The following is a 24,620-nucleotide window of genomic DNA, read 5'->3' as shown; positions in this document are numbered from 1 at the left end:
CAACTAAAAAATCGCGTGTTTCTTATGTATTGCAGTAAAAGTCAACGAAATGAAGCAGACTCACACACAGACTGACAACATCAAAAGAAATGGCTTAATACACACAAAAAACGCACTTGAAAATGGGAATTATTTCTCGAAACGCGTCGTGCGAAAAGTAAAATAAAGAAAAACCGTGACTGGAGGCAGAAGATTTATTTATTTATAAACAAACCTATAGAATCGTTCAACACGAGAGCAGTGCAACTCTTCCGTATATTTCAATGCTCTGCCATCAACAAGTGTCAGTGTGGTCTTGCAGTAGCGTTCTCGCTTCCCGCGCACGGGGTCCCGCGTTCGATTCCCGGCGGGGTCAGGGATTTTCTCTGCCTCGTGATGACTGGCTGTTGTGTGTTCTTCATCATTTCATCATCATTGACTCGCAAGTCGCCGAAGTGGCGTCAACTGCAAAGGCAATACGGCGGCCGAACTTTCCCCGCATGGGGCCTCCCGGCCAACAATGCCATACGATCATTTCATTTCATCTCAGTGTGCGAACCAATCAACGAAATATTTTCGATATGGGCTTTCGGAGCCGGAGGTCCACTCGTGTACCCTTGATGACTGCACTATAGAAAGCATTAAAACGCGCCTGAGCTCGTCAATGCCGACATTGGACTGTTGATGATTGGAAACATGTTGCCTGGTCGGGCAGGTCTCGTTTCAAATTGTATCGGGCGTACGGACGGGTATGGTGACAACCTCATGAATCCTTTGACCCTGTATGTCAGCAGGGGACTGTTCAACTGGTGGAGGCTCTCTAATGGTGTGGGGCGTGTGCAGTTGGAGCGATATGGAACCCCTGATATGTCTAGATACGACTCTGACAGGTGACACGTACGTAAGCATCCTGTCTGATCAGTTGCATCCATTCATGTTCATCGTGCATTCCGACGGACTTGGGCAATTCCAGCAGGACAATGCGACATCTCACACATCCTGAATTGCTACAGAGTGGCTACAGGGAGACTCTTCTGAGTTTGAACACATCCGCTGGCCACCAAACTCGCCAGACATGAACATTATTGAGCATACCTGGGATGCCTTGCAACTTGCTGTTCAGAAGAGATCCCCACCCCATCGTACTCTTACGGATTTATGGTTCAAGTGGCTCTGAGCACTATGGGACTTAACATCTGAGGTCATCAGTCGCCTAGAACTTAGAACTACTTAAACCTAACTAACCTCAGGACATCACACACATCCATGCCCGAGGCAGGATTCGAAACTGCGACCATAGCGGTCGCGCGGTTCCAGACTGTAGCGCCTAGAGCCCGCATCTCGTGGTCGCGCGGTAGCGTTCTCGCTTCCCAGGTTCGATTCCCGGCGGGGTCAGGGATTTTCTCTGCCACGTGATGGCTGGTTGTTGTGTGCTGTCCTTAGGTTAGTTAGGTTTAAGTAGTTCTAAGTTCTAGGGGACTTATGACCACAGCAGTTGAGTCCCATAGTGCTCAGAGCCATTTGAACCATTTTTTTGTAGCGCCTAGAACCGCTCAGCCATCACGGCCGGCACGGATTTACAGACAGCCCTTCAATATTCATAGTGTCAGTTCCCTCCAGCACTACTTCAGACACTAACTCTAGGACACCCAAGCCTTTTTTTCTAACTTGGATACCTAAGAGGGGGGGAGGGGTTCGGCGAGCCCACAGGTATTAACTAAGTTTACTGACGAAAAATTACAACTTTCAAAATGGTTTATGTATTTTAACTAAGGCATTGGTTTATAAATGTTGTTGATCGTTATAAATATTGGATTGAGTGAATAAAAAATTGGCATATTACAATACAAAACACAGATGTGTTCATATACAATAGACTACTCTGAGTTCTCAACTTCAAGGCAAGGGACACACTTCACAATTTTTTCTGAACTTGTGTTACACACATGTTTATGACACTGTCCACAATACTGCTTTAGTTTACTTAGATTGTTGTACTTCTGCTTCTTTGTTTTAGCTTCTCTTACACAAACATGGCACCGACCTTTCCCTGCAGGAGACTGACGTGCTTCTGTTTTCCCTTCTTTGATTTTCTTTTGTAGAATAGTCGCCATTAATTGAACAGTTTGGTTAGATAACCCTCTTGCGTTGGCACTAGTGCAATTTCACTAGTTTCAAACTAGCTTGCAGAAGATAAAGTTTCCGTTTGTTGTGTTTCTTTTCATTCCATCTTGGATGTTTCTGGATGAATATGGTGGTTGCATCGATAGCACAAATGTCGATGAGAGAGTAAAATACAGATAGAGGCCATCTCTTTGTTCCCCTCTTGCCGGTGTACATACGCGCCATTTGATCAATGGTATCACTTCCAACATTAGTGGAATTATAATATACATTTATCTCGGTTTTATTCTTCTCTCCTCCAGCAGTACCTTTATATTGGTGCATTGTTTTATTCTTCTCTTCTCCAACAGTGCCTTTATCTTGGTGCATTGTTGACAACATCAGTAAGTTTTTACTTGGTTTCGTTTTTGCTGTGTAGGACACCAAAGTTACTGGAGGCCTACGTGTTCGGAACTGCACTAACTCGCTGCAAGTTTACGAGATAAATAGCAGCTGACTGACCTCAACAATCACTTCTTCCTCTGAAAGCAAACCGATTGTTGTGAATATCAAGAATACCAACCAACAAGAAACTAACTTGCACTGTTGTAGAGATGAGAAATACGAAATTCTACTAAGGGAAATTTTCTATAGCGTGGAAGCCTAAGGCGGGGGTTTGTTGGACCCATAATAAGTTTGTTTATTTTTTCTTCCAAAGCAGGAATTTTCTATAAAATATATTGACACTAACGTTTCATAAAATAGCCAACAAAGAATAACTCAAAGGGAATATGTAGTATGAAAGTTACTTGGGCAAAACCAGGGGACATAAAATAATTGTGGGTTCAACGAACCCCTCCCTTAGGCGTCCTAGGGTTAATCGAGTCCGTGCCATGTCTTGTTGGGGCAGTTCTGCGTTCTCGCGAGGGCCCTACACGATATTAGGCAGGTGTACCAGTTTCTACGGCTCTGAAGTGTAGGTAACTCTCTGCTACGTACCATTCCGTAAGGAGGATGTGTTGGAAAATCATGCTAGGAAGGGAACAACGCCTGCGCGTACACACCACAAGCGCTTGCGCAGTGGTAGTGTGGATGCAGGTACTGGAAAGAGAACAGACGGAGATTAGCGCCTGTTAACAGAGGGGGCGTGTCGGCTGTGGAGAGAAGCCGCCGCTTCCTGCTGCGGTCTAAATGCGTGTCAGGGGCGGCGGAAGCCCGCGGGGTTTCACGTCCGCTGTTTACAAACAGTTTCCTCCTGACCGAGGGCAAGCCGCTGCTTGCAGGGCCCGCACAAGCGCCGCTCTGGCTGTCTTCCTAGTGACCTGGTCCAGGCGGAGAGCGACAATACATGCCGTGCTGCTCGCGGCTTCCCAACGTGCAGGAGGAAACTTTTTGTGGATAAACACATATCCCGTCATTTTTTTATGTTTTCCGTCGTTGCTTAGTTACTTGTGTATTCTTGGAGACGTGGTCCGTCTATGTAAGTATATGAAAGGCTGTTTATTTTGCAACATTGGCGTTCCGCTTATGAGCCATCTTCAGTAGCTTGTTGGGGTTGGGTTGTTTGGGGGAGGAGACCAGACAGCGAGGTCATCGGTCTCATCGGATTAGGGAATGGATGGGGAAGGAAACCGGCCGTGCCCTTTCAAAGGAACCATTCCGGCATTTGTCTGGAGCCATTTAGGGAAATCACGGAAAACCTAAATCAGGATGGCCGGACGCGGGATCAGTGGCTTGTAATAAATTGTGCGAGATAAACGTAAGTGGGTAGTCGAGTTTCTATATCTGAAAGGCGATGTCTGTTAAAATTTCCCACCGGTCGCTGGTTCGAATCCTGCCTCGGGCATGGCTGTGTGTGATGTACTTAGGTTAGTTAGGTATAAGTAGTTCTAAGTTCTAGGGGACTGATGACCTCAGAAGTTAAGTCCCATAGTGCTCAGAGCCATTTGAACAAATTTCCCACCAGACGCGTAAGGGTTTCGCTAGTTTTGCCACTGTCGGGATGCAAAGCAGGTTTGCTTTAAATACACGCTGAAACGATCGTGAGCGTTGGTTAACTTTGATACTGGACGTGATGAATTGAGAGTCTAGAATGCCATTAAGGCAAAACAGACGCTGGGTGCAACACGTCACTGAGTTTCAAGGGCGACGAGAAGCTGAATGAGCATTCTGCGATATTGCACAAATACACTACTGGCCTTTAAAATTGATACACCAAGAAGAAATGCAGATGATAAACGGGTATTCATTGCACAATTATATTATAATATAACTGACGTGTCATTACATTTTCACGGAATTTGGGTGCATACATCCTGACAAATTAGTACCCAGAATAACGACCTCTGGCCGTAATAACGGCCTTGATACGCCTGGGCACTAACAGAGCTCGGATGGCGTGTACAGGTACAGCTGCCCATGAAGCTTCAACACGATACCACAGTTCATCGAGAGTAGTGACTGGCGTATTGTGACGAGCCAGTTGCTCGGCCACAATTGACCAGACGTTTTCAGTTGGTGAGATATCTGGAGAATGTTCTGGCCAGGGCAGCAGTCGAACATTTTCTGTATCCAGAAAGGCCCGTGCAGGACCTGCAACATGCGGTTGTGCATTATCCTGCTGAAATGTAGGGTTTCACAGGGATCGAATGAAGGGTAGAGCCACGGGTCGTAACACATCTGAAATGTAACGTCCACTGTTCAAAGTGCCGTCAATGCGAACAAGAGGTGACCGAGACGTGTAGCCAATGGCACCCCATAGCATCACGCCGGGTGATACGCCAGTATGGCGATGACCAATACACGCATCCAGTGTGCGTTCACCGCGATGTCGCCAAGCACGGATGCATCGTGATGCTGTAAACAGAACCTGGATTGATCCGAAAAAAATGACGTTTTGCCATTCGTGCACACAGGTTCGTCGTCGAGTACACCATCGCAGACGCTCCTGTCTGTGATGCAGCGTCAAGGGTAGCCGCAGCCACGGTCTCCGAGCTGATAGTCCGTGCTGCTACAAACGTCGTCGAACTGTTCGTGCAGATGGTTGTTGTCTTGCAAACGTCGCCATTTGTTGACTCAGGGATCGAGACGTGGCTGCACGATCCGTTACAGCTGTGCGGATAAGATGCCTGTCATCTCGACTGCTAGTGATACGTGGCCGTTGGTATCCAGCACGACGTTCCGTATTACCCTCTTCAACCCACCGATTCCATATTCTGCTAACAGTCATTGGATCTCGACCAACGCGAGCAGCAATGTCGCGATACGATAAACCGCAATCGCGAAAGGCTACAATCCGACCTTCATCAAAGTCGGAAACGTGATGGTACGCATTTCTGCTCCTGACACGAGGCATCACAGCAACGTTTCGCCAGGGAACGCCGGACAACTGCTGTTTGTGTATGAGAAATCGGTTGGAAACTTTTCTCATGTCAGCACGTTGTAGGTGTCGCCACCGGCGCCAACCTTGTGTGAATGCTCTGAAAAGCTAATCATTTGCATATCACAGCATCTTCTTCCTGTCGGTTATATGTCGCGTCTGTGGCTCGTCATGTTCGTGGTGTAGCAATTTTAAGGGCCAGTGGTGTACTTTGGTCCGGAGGCGACCGATTCGAAAGTTAGAATCGAAAATTATTTTGATACTTCTGACAGTGGAGTAGGTTACATATACTCGTACCCTTGTTGCTAAAACTACAAGGTATTTTTTTAAATTTAATCGTATGGCTAGGGCCTCGCGTCGGGCAGACCGTTCACCGGGTGCTGGTCTTTCAATTTGACGCCACTTCCGCGAGCAATAACTCAGTTTTTTTTTTTTTTTTTTTTTTTTTTTTTTTATTACAGATGGCAGCTAACCCTCTGACTGTACACGCTGAGTTACCGTGCCGGGACCATTCAGCTACCGGGGGCGGGCAACAGGGTATTAAGTTTCAGAGATGGTAGCGTGAACCAAAACAAAAAAAAAATGTCGAGTAAACATCGGCGTATGTTAAGAGCCTAAAACTACCGTACGTTTCCGCAGTCTACCGTAATTAAGCATGCACTGCAGAAGCTTTGGTCAGTTAAGGTCGTACCCGCATTGCCTGTACATTGTGTTTGTCTCATACCTGTCGGGCATTACCTCATAACGATTGCTCTTTCTACATGTGCCATCAGTGTGTTACTAGATTCTCCTAGAAACCGGAAGCGGTCAACTGTCTAGAAACTGAGTGAGAATATACGACGGTTGGAACTTTAATAGTGGCAACTATTTATTTACAGATAGTACACAATAGATTCGTGTTTCAAAGTTTTACTGACGGCCGGGGTGGCCGGGCGGTTCTAGGCGCTACAGTCTGGAACCGCGCGACCTTTGCGGTCGCAGGTTCGAATCCTGCCTCGGGCATGGATGTGTGTGATGTCCTTAGGTTAGTTAGGTTTAAGTAGTTCTAGGGGACTGATGACCTCAGAAGTTAGGTCTCATAGTGCTCAGAGCCATTTGAATCGTTTTTCAAAGTCTTACTCATCTTCAAAGTAGTCACCTGCATCGTGTATAGCCCGTTGCCAGCGATGCTGAAGTCGTAGGATACTCTTAGCAGTGCCAGTTGTGTTGACAATTCGAGCGGCGCGGTCTACTGTCCCAAGAATTTGTAGCAGTTCTGAAGCGAATGCCGTGAAGTGTCTCCTTCAGTTTAGAAATCAAGTTGAACTCAAGAGGGCTCAAGTCAGGGGAGTGCAGTAGGTGGTATAGCGCTTAGCAGCCCCATCAGTCAAACAAATCAGTAACATCTTGCACTGTACGTGCTTGAACATTGTCCTGCAGAATGGTGGTCAGGTCCTGCAGAAAGTGTCATCGCTTTTATCTCTATGATGTTCATTTATTGAACACAGCCTACGACCAGCTTGCATCAAAGTACTTGCTTTGGTTACATAAAAAAGCATAATTTACGCGATTACGTATTTATATTTCGTAAATATATACGTAGAATACGCGAGGGACTAACACTGTACGAATTATGTGGAAGACAAACAACCAAAACAAAAAACAAAAGAGGAGCCAAATCGTCAGCTCCCTTTTCCTTTCTTACACATTTATTCATGGTTCTTTACCTCCCAATGTCCGCCCCCGGTAGCTGAGTGGTCAGCGCGACACAATGTCAATCCTAAGGGCCCGGGTTCGATTCCCGGCTGAGTCGGAGATTTTCTCCGAGACTAGGTGCTCATCCCCATTGACGTGCAAGTCGCCGAAGTGGCGTCAAATCCAAAGACTTGCACCAGGCGAACGGTATACCCGAAGGGAGGCTCAAGTCACAGTCATTTACCACCCAATGCTACCAGTAATATCGGTGATCCTACCATTTACTAAGTCATTTATATAGTTTATACAGGGTGTTACAAAAAGGTATGGCCAAACTTTCAGCAAACATTCCTCACACACAAAGAAAGGATGTATGTTATGTGGAAATGTGTCCGGAAACGATTACTTTGCATGTTAGAGCTCATTTCATTACTTCTCTTCAAATCACATTAATCATGGAATGGAAACACACAGCAACAGAGCGTACCAGCGTGACTTCAAACAATTTGTTACAGGAAATGTTCAAAATGTCCTCCGTTAGCGAGGATACGTGCATCCACCCTCCGTCGCACGGAATCCCTGATGCGCTGATGCAGCCCTGGAGAATGGCGTATTGTATCACAGCCGTCCACAATACGAGCACGAAGAGTCTCTACATTTGGTACCGGGGTTGCGTAGACAAGAGCTTTCAAATGCCCCCATAAATGAAAGACAAGAGGGTTGAGGTCAGGAGAGCGTGGAGGCCACGGAATTGGTCCGCCTCTACCAATCCATCGGTCACCGAATCTGTTGTGTAGAAGCGTACGAACACTTCGACTGAAATGTGCAGGAGCTCCATCGTGCACGAACCACATGTTGTGTCGTACTTGTAAAGGCACATGTTCTAGCAGCACAGGTAGAGTATCCCATATGAAATCATGACAACGTGCTCCATTGAGCGTAGGTGGAAGAAACTAAAATGAGCTCTAACATGGAAATTAAGCGTTTCCGGACACATGTCCACATAACATCTTTTGTTTATTTGTGTGTGAGGAATGTTTCCTGAAAGTTTGGGCGTACTTTTTTGTAACACCCTGTGTACTATCGAACCGTAGTTTCCGTAGAGGGCAAGTCTAGCTATGAGCACTCGTTCATCTGCGCTATTGTGAAACATCTCTTCTACTCGGAGCCTTTCCGCTTTCCGTATTTTGGAAGGAGGTGATATTTACAAAAAGAGGGAAAAAAATGCCTAGTAAACATGGGCTGTACAATGTGCACCTTAAGAGGTATGAACACTTTTTCGGTGGGGGAGATAAGTTTCGCAGTAGCTTTCACTTGTAACGTACGGCTCCGACGTTTCCGGACCATGTTCCCTTATCTCAGATTGATACGAGTACACTTACGCTTCGCCATCATCCCTGAAATTTCTTAACACCATCACGGAATCACCCTGTGTATTCCTTCTGTCAGCAACATTACTTCTCGTCGGTCTAATCCATCGCTCATCATCTCATGTCAACAACAACAACAACAAAAGTAGACAAGCGCCGAAGCGGAGAGCGCGCAAGCTTCCTTTGAAGCTTGGCTAAACTACCGACAACGAGCGGAACACAAGCGAATGCGAACCGAACACGACGGAATGCCGTTTGCTGACGCGCACCTAACCTTTATACCAGAGAGAATTCTCGTTCGCTTGTCTTCGCTTCGGTGTAAAGTGGGCTGTAATTACGTTCCGGTTTAACTGCCAGTACAAGCGGCGTTTCGACCGTATTTGCAATCATCATCTTCAGGGTGAGAGCTTAGTCGTATTTTCACTTGTGCCGAGACGTCCACCGCTCGCTCGTGGAACCTTTTGCCCACTCGAAGGCGGAGAGAAAGCAGCGAGCAGCGGTTTTCTGGAGAGGATGTGGTCTACGGAGAGGCCTGGACCCTGGAAAGTGAGTGAAGCGCTAACAAAGGCGGCGAGAGTGTCAAGACTGTAGGAGGCGTGGGAGGCGGGACCTAACAAGGTGGCCTGGGATTCAGGGTACACAGAGGGAGATTAGGTCTTTCCCAGCCGGCTCACACAGATGCAGACAGTAGCTTCGCACAGAGAAATCTTGACCCACTCAGTATGATATTCATTGATCTTAAATTTCCTCTTGTATTACGACTGTGCTGGACCGAGGACCTCTACCTTTAAATATTCAACCACAACCAGCACTCACAGCTTTACTTTCGCCGTTAACTCTCCTATTGAAACTTCCTGGCAGATTAAAACTGTGTGCCGGAACGAGACTCGAACTCGGGACCTTTGCCTTTCGCGGGCAAGTGCTCTACAATCTGAGCTACCAAAGCACGACTCACGCCCCGTCCTCACAGCTTTACTTCTGCCAGTACCTCGTCTCCTACCTTCCAAACTTTACAGAAGCTCTCCTGCGAACCTTGCAGCCCCTAGGCTGTGACTAAGCCATGTCTCCACAATATCCTTTCTTTCAGGAGTGCTAGTTCTGCTAGGGTCGCAGGAGAGCTTCTGTAAAGTTTGGAAGGTAGGAGACGAGGTACTGGCAGAAGTAAAGCTGTGAGTACCGGACGTGAGTCGTGCTTAGGTAGCTCAGATGGTAGAGCACTTGCCCGCGAAAGGCAAAGGTCCTGAGTTCGAGTCTCGGTCCGGCACACAGTTTTAATCTGCCAGGAAGTTTCGTATCAGCGAACACTCCGCTGCAGAGTGAAAATCTCATTCTAGGTTTAAGTAGTTCTAAATCCAGGGGACTCATTACCTCAGATGTTAAGTCCCATAGTGCTTAGACCCATTTGAGCCATTTTTTGAGAACCGGTGAGGAAAGGAATATGTGGAAAATACTGAAAAGGAGAAGGGACAGGAGAGCTTCTGTAAAGCTTGGAAGGTAGGAGACGAGATACTGGCAGAAGTAAAGCTGTGAGGACGGGGCGTGAGTCGTGCTTGGGTAGCTCAGTTGGTAGAGCACTTGCCCGCGAAAGGCAAAGGTCCCGCGTTCGAGTCTCGGTTCGGCACACAGTTTTAATCTGCCAGGAAGTTTTACTTAAACCTAACTACGAGGGCTATCCACAAAGTACATTACGTTTTGGAATTAAAAATAAATAAAGTATTGGAAATATTTTTTATTATATACAGATGAAAGCCACTCTTAAATACTACTTTTCTACATAGTTGCCATTTAAATTAAGGCACTTATCGTAGCGGTGGACGAGCACGGAAATTCCTTCGTCGTAAAATTCGGCCGCCTGCGCCTTCAACCACGTGGTTACCTCTTCTCGAAGCTGTGCGTCGTCATCGAAACGCTGCATAGCCAACCACTTCTTCATTGCTGGGAATAAGTGGAAGTCGCTCGGTGCCAGGTCGGGACTGTACGGCGGATGAGGAAACAACTCCCACTTAAAAGATTCGAGAACTTCACGAGTGGCATTTGCCGTGTGGGCCCGGGCGTTGTGAATCGGCAAGATCTTTGAGCCCAACTTTCCCCTGCGCTTGTTTTGTATTGCTCTTCTGAGGTTGTGCAGAGTTTGGCAATACCTTTGAGAGTTTATTGCAGTGCCTCTTTCCAGGAAATCCACAAAAATCACACATTTTCTGTCCCAAAAGACAGTCATTACGTGGTTGAAGGCGCAGGCGGCCGAATTTTACGACGAAGGAATTTCCAAGCTCGTCCATCGCTACGATAAGTGCCTTAACTTAAATGGCAACTATGTAGAAAAGTAGTATTTAAGTGTGGCTTTCATCTGTATATAATAAAAAAATTCCAATACTTTATTTATTTTTAATTCCAAAACGTAATGTACTTTGTGGATAGCCCTCGTAACTTAAGGACATCACACACATCCATGCCCGAGCAGGATTCGAACCTGTGACGGTAGCAGCAGCGCGGCTCCGGACTGAAGCGCCTAGAACCGCTCGGCCACAGCGGCCGGCTCTGCGCAGAACCTTCTCATTCCTTACCTTACCAGTCCACCTAATTTTCAACACTCGTCTGTAACACCACATCTGAAATTCTTCGATTCTCTTCTGTTCCGGATTTCCCGCAGTCCATGTTTCACTCCCATACAATGCTGTGGTCCAAACGTAGATTCTCAGAAATTTCTTCCTAAAATTAAGGCCTATCTTTGGTACTAATAGACCTCTCTTGGCCACGAATGCCCTTTTTGCCAGGGCTATTCCGCTTTTGATGTCCTCCTTGCTCCATCCGTCATTGGTTATTTTGCTTCCTACGTAGCAGAATTTCTTAACTTCACGTACTTCGTGACCATGAATCCTGATGTTAAGTTTCACGCTGTTCTCATTTCTACTACTTCTCATTATTTTCTTCTTTCTTCAATTTACTCTCAATCCATAGTCCGTTCTCACTAGACTGTCCATTCCATTCAGCAGATCATGTAATCTTCTTCACTTTCACTCAACATAGGAATATCATCAGCGAATCGTATCATTGATGGCCTTTCACGTTGAATTTTAATCGCAAGACACTCAACAGAAAAAAATCGAAAAATTGTAAAATTATAATTATATTAGTCGAGAAAAAATTTGTCATTTGATATCGGACGTGGAACATGAAATCAAGACAATCCGTAGTTGCATTCAGACTGACTGGGTCTCAGTGGTAAAAGTCAGACACCAGGCTAGAAATGACTTTACTGCCCATATGACGTGTTTCGGAATTTCGTCATCCTCAGAAAGCCAAATTGATCGTGATCTAACTATTTTAATTTCCATTCACCTGTTTTTTTTTATTGTCAACAACTTGGATGCCTGATTCGTTAAGCTAACTGTGCCATAATTCCGTATGAGCTCCAATTTTTCTGAGAGTCCGACCGTGGTCATTTCGCGAGAGATTTGTAGGAGGAAGTGATACGTTTGTCGTAGGCGCTATCTGCGGAGAACCTTATGGCGTTTCCAACGTATCGTTGTCTATACATTCTTTCCGTTCCATTGCTCAAGTAAACTTGCGTTGAATATTTTCAAAATTTCGCGGCCCTCTCAGCAACTGTATAAATATTAATTTTAATAACCAACAGCCTCAGTTGCACCGTGTACTTAGAATTTACCTATGTTTCAGTCGGGATAACCCAAGGACATCGTCAAGCTAAAACTACAAATCCATAATTATCGTCAGACTGTAAAAACTTATCTGAAACTGCCTCGGCCCCAGTTCACGACTGCGATGCGGCAGCCACGAGTGTTTTTGTCATCAGTCTACTGACTGGTTTGATGCGGCCCGCCACGAATTCCTTTCCTGTGCTAACCTCTTCATCTCAAAGTAGCACTTGCAACCTACGTCCTCAATTATTTGCTTGACGTATTCCAATCTCTGTCTTTCTCTACAGTTTTTGCCCTCTACAGCTCCCTCTAGTACCATGGAAGTCATTCCCTCATGTCTTAGCAGATGTCCTATCATCCTGTCCCTTCTCCTTATCAGTGTTTTCCACATATTCCTTTCCTCTCCGATTCTGCGTAGAACCTCCTCATTCCTTACCTTATCAGTCCACCTAATTTTCAACACTCGTCTATAGCACCACATCTCAAATGCTTCGATTCTCTTCTGTTCCGGTTTTCCCACAGTCCATGTTTCACTACCATACAATGCTGTACTCCAGACGTACATCCTCAGAAATCTCTTCCTCAAATTAAGGCCGGTATTTGATATTAGAAGACTTCTCTTGGCCAGAAATGCCTTTTTTGCCATAGCGAGTCTGCTTTTGATGTCCTCCTTGCTCCGTCCGTCATTGGTTATTTCACTGCCTAGGTAGCAGAATTCCTTAACTTCACTGACTTCGTGACCATCAATCCTGATGTTAAGTTTCTCGCTGTTCTCATTTCTACTACTTCTCATTACCTTCGTCTTTCTCCGATTTACTCTCAAACCATACTGTGTACTCATTAGACTGTTCATTCCGTTCAGCAGATCATTTAATTCTTCTTCACTTTCACTCAGGATAGCAATGTCATCAGCGAATCGTATCATTGATATGCTTTCACCTTGTATTTTAATTCCACTCCTGTGCTGTACTGGAACTCAAATCTGGCGCTAATTTATGGATTTGTAGTTTTAACTTGACGATGTCCACTATGGACAAACGGTACATACTGTTATTCTGAAGAAGGTTGGGTTATCCCGACTGAAAGCTAGATAAATTCTAGGTAAACAGTGTGTGGTGTCACCGCCAGACACCACACTTGCTAGGTGGTAGCTTTAAATCGGCCGCGGTCCATTAGTACATGTCGGACCCGCGTGTCGCCACTGTCAGTGATCGCAGACCGAGAGCCACCACACGGCACGTCTAGAGAGACGTACTAGCACTCACCCCAGTTGTACGGACGACTTTGCTAGCGATTACACTGACGAAGCCTTTCTCTCATTTGCCGAGAGATAGTTAGAATAGCCTTCAGCTAAGTCCATGGCTACGACCTAGCAAGGCGCCATTAACCATTTCTAGAGAGAGTCTCACTTGTATCATCAAGAACGCTGTATACAAATGATGGATTAAAGTTAAGTATTCCAGCAGCTACGTACTTTTCTTTATAGCATTCATTACGTATCCTGTTTCAGACCTAACGCCAGCCTGCGTGAGTTGACGCGTGCATTTCGGCCTCCTCTCTCAATTAGTGGGCGTTGTGTTGGGTAATCTGCCGACACAACACAGTGCAACTGAGGCTGTTGGTTATTAAAATTTAAACTTGCGTTGTTTCCCCGCAAATAGCACCGGTAGACCCTGTAGCAGTCTGAATCTTCGTACCCGTAAAAATCTGCACACGAAACTTCCTAGAGCGAAAGGAACTGGAGGAATCGAATTTCGAATGTTGAAACTATCCCTAGTTTTGTGGTAGCTTTCTTCTATAGGTCTGTTACGTAGGGTTGAGTTTTAATTATCTCTTTTCTGTAGGTGCGGCGGTGCTGAAGCAGAATGGGTGATCTCCAGAGCGACGCAGTGATCCGTTTACAGACGATGATACTGTTGAGTATTGAGGTTTCATTGATGAGAAGGTAGACATCGGAACCAGCGAACTTCACTGAATATTTTCTCACAAGTACGGAGTGTGGGAGCCCGGGACTTGCATCCGGAGAGAACGACTTTTGCTGTTTCCCACATCACCGTTTCTCCTCCGCGTCCTTGAAGATCTCTTTTTCAAGAACAGCTGGACGGAATATCGACCCTCCTGAAGAAGTTCAGTTTTCGCTTTCCTTTCGTAATTTTCGAAAGCGCTGGCTTCGCCGTGACCTGCACCCGAAGAAAATTTTGCAAAATATCTTGTGCATCCGAGCTGACTGCAACTACTGCAGTTGAAAGTGTTCAATTCAACCACAGTCTGCGGAGCTGTTGAAAAGATTTCCCAAAACAGAGGAGACTTTTTCTGTGTGTATTTGGATATACAATGTAATGTTGGCACTGTAGCAACCTGTGTTACTTTGACGATCCGTTTTCTAGCCCATGTACGCAGTACGTTGAGGTTTGCAACAAACAGAAGTGACGTTAAGATCCCCTCTCCAGAGTCACTACCAGTGCCCTCTTTCGAAGCTCACAGATATTGCTATAGCAGAGATGTTACCGAAGTAATACGTACGAGATCATCTTTGTTGTTAGAAATGTCAGGGAAGTCTATCTTCATTGCAGTGGTGTTTTATGGTACAACTATGGGCTTGGTGCCTTTCCATTTCTAAGTGAAATAAGAGGAAATTTTGCTGTCCAGCGATATTAATGCAACGTAGTGTCCCTATGCTGTCCAGAGATATTAGTGCTGTGTCACTCTTCAGCCAGCTGAGATTTGAATGGAGATCCTGTGCTCAGAAAAGATGAGTCATCTCAACTATGTTACAGTGAACACAAATAATGGTTAGTTACTAGCATGAGCAGAGGTGTTATTGAAGAATGCTTCATCCACAGATGTTAGCGGTGTCCTCTTCTACTGCTATCTACGAGACCTAGTAGTATGTATGAGAGATATTAAGCTCCTGAGATACTTACAAGGTCCTGTTGTACTGATTACACAGCGTGAGATATAGTTTACCAGAGATATAACTAATAAGTGTGTGATCCAGAGATAGTAGCTATGTGCGCTTCAGCAGCACACAGACATTGCTAGAGTACCACCAGAGATGTTACTGCTACAATTTGTAGAAACACCGTTTTTGTTATGAGAGATGTCAGCAAAGATCATTGAAGGGATATTTTGCCGTAGAGCTATTGCTGAAGCGGTTTCCCAATTCCCGTGGAAGTAACAGAAATTTTGAAACCAGAGATATTAGTGGAATGTGGTAACACTGGATGAGAGAGTGAAGTTTCTGTTTACTTGTTACGGGAACTTGTGTGTGCGAGTTGGGGAGGTGCGTCGCAGCTGACTTGAGCGGTTCCAGCGGTGCGTGAGCAGAGGTATTATCGAAGCGTGTGTCATCAGGGAGTGAAGCGTGGCGTGGCGTGCTGTCAGCGAGCAAAGATAAAGGTGACGAGCGGCAGGGTGTAGTAAGGCGGCGGGTGTGTTTCCCCGTGCCGTGTCGTCTTGAGGTGAGAGGGACAGACGGCGCTGCAATGCGACGGAGGTCCGCCAGCGCCGCGACGCTGGTCATCGTGGTGGGGGCGGACGTCGACTCCAGGCTCCTGCTGCGGGGGCGGCGCCGCTCCAGCGCGCGCTCCAGGGACAAGTTCCGGGCGCCTGCCGAGGAGAAGGTCCGCACGACATATACCACGATCACTGTAAAACCTCCGTCCGTGTCTGTCGGGCTTCCGCCGACCCTATTCGCTCTCTCACCCACCTTCCTTTCTCTCTCTCTCTCTCTCTCTCTCTCTCTCTCTCTACCCTCCCTCCCCCTCCCCCTCCCCCTCCCCCTCCCTACCACACTCCCTCTATTCGTAAGAGGATGTAATGTCTCCCCTCTATCCTCCTTCTTCTATCTATTGTCCACATTGCACAATACCCTGTCCAAGTAATTAATAAGCAAAGTCTTTTTATGAAGATTTCAGAGGAACAAAGACTACAATAAACTTGCAAGTTTACTTACATTATTGGCCATTAAAATTGCTACACCAAGAAGAAATGCAGATGATAAACGGGTATTCATTGGACAAATATATTATACTAGAACATTTTCACGCAACTTGGGTGCATAAATCCTGAGAAATCAGTACCCAGAACAACCACCTCTGGCCGTAATAACGGCCTTGATACGCCTGGGCATTGAGTCACACAGAGCTCGGATGGCGTGTACAGGTGCAGCTGCCGTGCAGCTTCAGCACGATACCACAGTTCATCGAGAGTAGTGACTGGCGTATTGTGACGAGCCAGTTGCTCGGCCACCATTGACCAGACGTTTTCAATTGGTGAGAGATCTGGAGAATGTGCTGGCCAGAGCAGCAGTCGAACATTTTCTGTATCCAGAAAGGCTCGTACAGGACCTGCAACATGCGATTGTGCATTATCCTGCTGAAATGTTGGGTTTCGCAGGGATCGAATGAAGGGTAGAGCCACGGGTCGTAACACATCTGAAATGTAACGTCCACTGTTCAAAGTGCCGTCAATGCGAACAACAGGTGACCGAGTCGTGTAACCAATGGCACCCCATACCGTCACGCCGGGTGATACGCCAGTATGGCGAAGGCGAATACACGCTTCCTTTGGGCGTTCACCACGATGTCGCCAAACACGGATGCAACCATCGTGATGCTGTAAACAGAACCTGGATTCATCCGAAAAAATGACATTTCGCCATTCGTGCACCCAGGTTCGTCGTCGAGTACACCATGGCAGGCGCTCCTGTCTGCGATGCAGCGTCAAGGGTAACCGCAGCCGTGGTCTCAGAGCTGATAGTTCGTGCTGCTGCAAACTGTTCGTGCAGTTGACTCAGGGATGGAGACGTGGCTGCACGATCCGTTACAGCCGTGCGGATAAGATACCTGTCATCTCGACTGCTACTGATACGAGGCCGTTGCGATCCAGCACGGCGTTCCGTATTACCCTCCTGAACCCACTGATTGTATATTTTCCTAACAGTCATTGGATCTTGACCAACGCTAGCAGCAATGTCGCGATACGATAAACCGCAAACCGACCTTTATCAAAGTCGGAAACGTGATGGTACGCATTTCTCCTCCTTGCGCGAGGCATCACAACAACGTTTCACCAGGCAACGCCGGTCAACTGCTGTTTGTGTATGAGAAATCGGTTGGAAACTTTCCTCATGTCAGCACGTTGTAGGTGTCGCCACCGGTGCCAGCCTTGTGTGAATGCTCTGAAAAGCTAATCATTTGCATATCACAGCATCTTCTTCCTGTCGGTTAAATTTCGCGTATGTAGGACGTCATCTTCGTGGTGTAGCAATTTTGATGGCCGGTAGTGTATCTATCTATCTATCTTCCCCCCCCCCTCCCCCCCCTTACCACACTCTCCCTCCAGTCATAAGAGGATGTATTCTCTCCTGTCTTTCCGTCTTCCATCTATTGCCCACATTACACAATACCAAGTAATTAATAAGCTAAGTTTTGTAGTCCTATGTTCCTCAGTTGTGTGTAATATTACGGTATATTGATAATTTTTACTTTATGGAGCGACTGAACAACTGAATAAAACACATTGTTATTGCCATACGCGTTTCGCCTTTAGTTTCTGCAAGGCATCTTCAGTGGCGTGCGATATGTACATATTTATGCTATTTAATTTACATTTTGGTCATTGTACCCGTAGGTTATAAACAGTTCTGGTGGTTGGTATTTCCCATTAAGTACTAATATTTTGGACTGTAGTTACAGGTTGCGTGGACAATTTCCTACATATTACGCTCGTGTTGCATTTTTGGTGTTGTTGTTGTTCTTCTTCTAAATGCCAATTTGCGGTTTTTTCCCACATTTCACAGCACTATGAACTTGACACTTGTTTCGATGCAGTGTTTTGGTTTGTATTCCCTACTTTCAGATGTTATTGCCAAAGATCGAGTGTTACTGTCGAACTTTCGAGTGTAATTATTGAAGTATCTGTGATCTGTTTGTGTATGCATTTGTGTGTGTGTGTGTGTGTGTGTGTGTCCAGAAGGCGAAGCGGGGAAGAGGTTTTTTTTCTGTTTGAGAGGAAAGATTTATCTTATCATTTCTTTTATTAAGTGTAGTAGGGAGCCTGTGCTGATGTGTGTGTGTGTTCGTTTATCACATGTTTGTTTTCAGCAATGGCTTTCTGAATGTGGAAGTTTTCTCGCATTTGTATAAGATGTTTGTCGTGGTTCCGTATTCTCATTATTTTCATTTCTTGTTCCATGTTTGTAGGATGGTGGTTATGGTGTTTTAAATGTTCTGCAAATGTGGAATGGTTTGTTTCGTATTTCCAACATTTGTTATGTTCTTTGTATCGTCTTTTAAAATTCCTGCATGTCATGCCTATGTGTACTGCATCACAACTTTGACACTCAAGTTTATATATTCCTGATTGTTGGAATTTCTCGCTCTTCGTAGCTGGTTGGCTTATGGCTCAGGTGTGATTGGAGGGTTTGCCCAGACTTATATTCTATTTGAAAGCCATGTCTCTTTAGGATGTTTGCAACTCTGTCTGTTAGTTTATGTGTGTAGGTCATGGTGTACCATGTGGTTCTTTTCTCTGTGGTGTTGGCATTGTGTGTGTTTGATTTCTCTTGTATTCTGGAAATGTTGTGTGTGTTTTGTATTTGTGATTTTTTTTTTTGATTGAGCCTCTGTACTACATGTGTTTCATACCCATTGCTGATAGCTATTTGTATGATTGTTGTTATTTACGAGGCGGAACTATAGACCTCATGGAAAAAGGGTGACCTGTGTGAGTCACACAGTTTGACTCTTAGTCTGATCACAAGGGGTGGCCATTATTGGTCGCGTTGATCACGTAGGCTGACTTGAGGATCAGTGCAGTAGATGTATCTGGAACATCTTAGGTGATAAGAAGTTAGCAGACAGGAATGCAATTAAATACTTAGCTATAATTCATCATCAGCGAACAACGTCGACCTTGGCTTTGTACAATAACATTTACGAGTGCAATTATAGACTGCACTGAGAATACTGTTTTACAATTCTGATTGCTTCACACATATACGAGGTGCATTCAACTTCTAAGGCCTCCGATTTTTTTTCTCCGGACTGGAAAGAGATAGAAACATGCGCATTGTTTTAAAATGAGGCCACGTTCATTGTCAATACGTCCCAGAGATGGCAGCACCGTACGGCAGATGGAATTTTACCGCCAGTGGCGAGAATGAGAACTGTTTTAAATACTTAAAATGGCGACGTTTTCCTTACTTGAACAGCGTACAATCATTCGTTTTCTGAATTTGCGTGATGTGAAACCAATTGAAATTCATCGACAGTCGAAGGAGACATGTGGTGACAGAGTTCCGGATGTGTCGAAAGTGCGTTCGTGGGTGCGACAGTTTAATGAAGGCAGAACATCGTGTGACAACAAACCGAAACAACCTCGGGCTCGCACAAGCCGGTCTGATGACACGATCGAGAAAGACGAGAGAATTGTTTTGGAGGGATCGCCGAATGACTGTTAAACAGATCACCTCCAGAGTTGGCATTTCTGTGGGTTCTGTGCAGACAATCCTGCACGACGACCTGAAAATGCGAAAAGTGTCGTCCAGGTGGATGCCACGAATGCTGACGGACGACCACACGGCTGCCCGTGTGGCATGTTGCCGAGCAATGTTGACGCGCAGCGACAGCACGAATGGGACTTTCTTTTCGTCGGTTGCGACAACGGATGAGACGTGGATGCCATTTTTCGGTCCAGAAACAAAGCGCCAGTCAGCTCAATGGAAGCACACAGATTCACCGCCGCCAAAAAAATTTCGGGTAACCGCCAGTGCTGAAAAAATGATGGTGTCCACGTTCTGGGACAGCGAGGGCGTAATCCTTACCCACTGCGTTCCAAAGGGAACTACGGTAACAGGTGCATCCTACGAAAATGTTTTGAAGAACAAATTCCTTCCTGCACTGCAACAAAAACGTCCGGGAAGGGCTGCGCGTGTGCTGTTTCACCGAGACGACGCACCCGCACATCGAGCTAACGTTACGCAACAGTTTCTTCGTGATAACAACTTTGAAGTGATTCGTCGTGCTCCCTACTCACCCGACCTGGCTCCTAGTGACTTTTGGCTTTTTCCAACAACGAAAGACACTCTCCGTGGCCGCACATTCACCAGCCGTGCTGCTATTGCCTCAGCGATTTTCCAGTGGTCAAAACAGACTCCTAAAGTAGCCTTCGCCGCCGTCATGGAATCATGGCGTCAGCGTTGTGAAAAATGTGTACGTCTGCAGTGCGGTTACGTCGAGAAGTAACGCCAGTTTCATCGGTTTCGGGTGAGTAGTTAATTAGAAAAAAAAATCGGAGGCCTTAGAACTTGAATGCACCTCGTACATCAATTGGCAGTGCATAAACTGTATGTGGCGCCTGGCTAGGTCGTAGCTACTGAGAGCTGAAGGCTACGCTAACTAGCGTCTCTGCAGGTGAGACCTTTGAAGCTATAGCAAGTCGACCATTCCTAATAAAGTCGGCTGTAGAACTGGGCAGTGCGCTAGCTTGTCTCGTAAGACCAGCCGAGTGGCGGCGCTCGGTCTGCTAGCGTCGACAGTGGCGACTCTCGGGACCGATATGTACTGACGCACCGCGGCCGATTTGAAGCCTACAACCTAGCCAGTGTGGTGCCTTGCGGTGACACCACAGTTGTACTCATTTCTTTTTCATAGTTTCTCTTGTTGAGTGGCATTCTGTTTAATCTACGTAACATATGTAATATTGCTGCAAGTTTCTGGATGTGGGGATGGTTAGAAGTGGAATGTACACTACTGGCCATTAAAATTCCTACACCACGAAGAGGTGCTACAGACGCGAAATTTAACCGATAGGAGGAAAAGATGCTGTGATATGCAAATGATTAGCTTTTCAGAGCATTCACACAAGGTTGGCGCCGGTGGCGACACCTACAACGTGCTGCCATGAGGAAAGTTTCCAACCGATTTCTCATACACAAACAGCAGTTGACCGGCGTTGCCTGGTGAAACGTTGCTGTGATGCCTCGTGTAAGGACGAGAAATGCGTACCATCACGCTTCCGACTTTGATAAAGGTCGGATTGTAGCCTATCGCGATTGCGGTTTATCGTATCGCGACATTGCTGCTCGCGTTCGTCGACATTTAATGACTGTTAGCAGAATATGGAATCGGTGGGGAATGGGTGGGTAATACGGAACGCCGTGCTGGATCCCAACGGCCTCGTATCACTAGCAGTCGAGATGAGAGATGAGAGATCCGCACGGCTGTAACGGATCGTGCAGCCACGTCTCGATCCTGGAGTCAACAGATGGGGACGTTTGCAAGACAACAACCATCTGCACGAACAGTTCGACGACGATTGCAGCAGCACGGACTATCAGCTCGGAGACCGTGGCTGCGGTTACCCTTGACGCTGCATCACAGACAGGAGCGCCTGCGATGGTGTACCCAACGACGAACCTGGGTGCACGAATGCCAAAACGTCATTTTTCCGGATGAATCCAGGTTCTGTTTACAGCATCACGATGGTTGCATCCGTGTTTGGCGACATCGCGGTGAACGAGCATTGGAAGCGTGTATTCGTCATCGCCATACTGGCGTATCACCCGGCTTGATAGAATGGGGTGCCATTGGTTACACGTCTCGGTCACCTCTTGTTCGCATTGACGGCACTTTGAACAGTGGACGTTACATTTCAGATGTGTTACGACCCCTGGCTCTACCCTTCATTCGATCCCTGCGAAACCCTACATTTTAGCAGGATAATGCACGACCGCATGTTGCAGGTCCTGTACGGGCCTTTCTGGATACAGAAAATGTTCGACTGCTGCACTGGCCAGCACATTCTGCATATCTCTCACCAACTGAAAACGTCTGGTCAATGGTGGCCGAACAACTGCCTTGTTGCAATACGCCAGTCACTACTCTTGATGAACTGTGGTATCGTGTTCAAGCTGGATGGGCAGCTGTACCTGTACACGTCATCCGAGCTCTGACTCAATGCCCAGGCGTATCAAGGCCGTTACTACGGCCAGAGTTGGTTGTTCTGCGTACTGATTTCTCAGGATGTATGCACCCAAATTGCGTGAGAAAGTAATCACATGCAGTTCTAGTATAATATATTTGTCCAATGAATACCCGTTTATCATCTGCATTTCTTCTTGGTGTAGCAATTTTAATGGCCAGTAGTGTATTATTGTGTCTATGGCTGTTGGGTTTCTAAGATGTTAAGTGTATGTCTACCATTTTCTTTTTTTATTGTAATTTCAAGAAAATTTATTTGCTTATTTTTTTCAAGTGTGAATTTTATGTTCTGATCAGCATCATTGATTTACGAATGGAGTTTATTTATTTTTGACTTGAGGTGGTGTAAAGAGCGACGCCACAGCACAGTGGATGAGTGGAATGAAGTGATTTGGTGTGCTGAGTCACGCAGTATCGTGTGACAATCGGATAGTAGAATCTGGGTTTCGCGAACAGTGAAGTACAGAGGGCGTAATCGTTTGTCATACTAATAGTGCTGTTCTTTTACTGCACGCAGTGCAGAATACCGTAAAAATTGACAAACTACCTATTGGCTTCTTGCGGGAAAATGGAACCGATGTGCTCCACAGAGTCAAGACATCACAAAGCTCTTTCATGCATGTCCCACCACAAGTTGTTTTACGTGGAATGGCAATTTCTGCGATCAGCTGGCAGGATTTGCCCTGGGTAGTCCTTTTAGTCCAGTGGTGGCCAACTTCTTGACGGAACATTTCGAAGCACAGGCACTGCTGGACTTGCCGACTTGCAAACCTAAAGTGTGGTACAGAGTCGTCGGTGATACTTTGCCTGTGTGCAGCCATGGTGAAGAACAGCTCGGTGACTTCCTAAGACACTTGAGCAACCTCCATGCCGACATAAAATCCACCATAGAAGTAGAAAAGGACAAAAACTGCCATTTCTACATGTTCTGGTAGAAGGGATGACGAAAACCTGGGACACAGCGTGTATCGAAAACCGACACACACGGACCGATACCTGCACAAACTATAAAACCACCATCCGAGGCAGAAAAGAGGCACGATTAATACGCTCGTAACGCCACCAGGACGAATATGTGAGTCGCAGCACCTCAAACGAGAAATGCGACACCTGGAAAGTGTTCTGAGAAGCAATGCGTACTCCACAAGTTATATTAGAAATTTATCAGAGCCAAACACTCGGCGAAGTCAGGAATCAGAGAAAGAAATGTCGGGTACGGCCTTTCTGTCATACATTCCCAGAGTGACGTACAGAATCGGCCGTATATTGCGCAAACATGGCGTAAAGACGATTTTCAAACCGACAAAGAAGATCAAAGAGTGTCTTAGATTGGCGAACGCCCTTTATATTGAGATACAAAAACAGGTAATAGCTTCCACAAGGACGAAGAAAGCTTTAAGGTAAACGTATCCTGGCTTCCCGTGCAGCAGCGAACGACCGTCGCAAGTAGCAAGAGTAGAACCGCACCGGAAGTGACCGCAGAGAAAAAAATTGGTTCAAATGGCTCTGAGCACTATGGGATTTAACTGCTGAGGTCACCAGTCCCCTAGAACTTAGACCTACTTAAACCTAACTAACCTAAGGACATCACACACATCCATGACCGTGGCAGGATTCGAACCTGCGACCGTAGTAGTCCACGGTTCTGGACTGAAGCGCCTAGAACCGATCGGCCACAGCGGCCGACTGACCGCGGAGAAGCCCTCGGACGTTGGCGCGCCAGGTACATACGAGATGCATTCATGTTCTAAGGCCTCCGATTTTTTTTCTTGTTAACTATTCACCCGAAATCGATGAAACTGGCGTTACTTCTCGACGTAATCGCCCTGCAGACGTACACATTTTTCACAACGCTGACGCCATGATTCCGTGGCAGCGGCGAAGGCTTCTTCAGGAGTCTGTTTCGACCACTGGAAAATCGCTGAGGCAATAGCAGCACGGCTGGTGAATGTGCGGCCACGGAGAGTGTCTTTCATTGTTGGAAAAAGCCAAAAGTCACTAGGAGCCAGGTCAGGTGAGTAGGGAGCACGAGGAATCACTTCAAAGTTGTTATCACGAAGAAACTGTTGCGTAACGTTAGCTCGATGTGCGGGTGCGTTGTCTTGCTGAAACAGCACACGCGCAGCCCTTCCCGGACGTTTTTGTTGCAGTGCAGGAAGGAATTTGTTCTTCAAAACATTTTCGTAGGACGCACCTGTTACCGTAGTGCCCTTTGGAACGCAATGGGTAAGGATTACGCCCAAGCTGTCCCAGAACGTGGACACCGTCATTTTTTCAGCACTGGCGGTTACCCGAAATTTTTTTGGTGGCGGTGAATCTGTGTGCTTCCATTGAGCTGACTGGCGCTTTGTTTCTGGATTGAAAAGTGGCATCCACGTCTCATCCATTGTAACAACCGAAGAAAAGAAAGTCCCATTCGTGCTGTCGTTGCGTGTCAGCATTGTTCGGCAACGAGCCACACTGGCAGCCG

General features: G+C 46.3%; 1 protein-coding gene across 4 annotated transcripts in view; it reads left to right on the top strand.

Moving 5' to 3' along the window:
• LOC126108680 (nostrin) overlaps window positions 1-24,620 on the top strand; it is a 675,422-nt gene that overhangs the window by 531,522 nt on the left and 119,280 nt on the right. Inside the window, exon 1 of one of the 4 annotated variants that reach the window (XM_049913990.1) lies at window positions 15,164-15,787. The exons of the other annotated variants lie outside the window; for them this stretch is intronic. Within the exon in view, the coding sequence (XP_049769947.1) occupies window positions 15,650-15,787 (138 nt within the window). The 5' untranslated portion in view covers window positions 15,164-15,649. Of the gene's footprint in view, window positions 1-15,163; window positions 15,788-24,620 lie in introns of those variants that run through there. 4 annotated transcript variants of the gene reach the window in all.

Source organism: Schistocerca cancellata, chromosome 11, assembly GCF_023864275.1.
Source record: "Schistocerca cancellata isolate TAMUIC-IGC-003103 chromosome 11, iqSchCanc2.1, whole genome shotgun sequence".
NCBI lineage: Eukaryota > Metazoa > Arthropoda > Insecta > Orthoptera > Acrididae > Schistocerca > Schistocerca cancellata.
The sequence above is the reverse complement of the archived record's forward strand: the minus strand, read 5'-3'. Positions and strand labels throughout refer to the sequence as shown.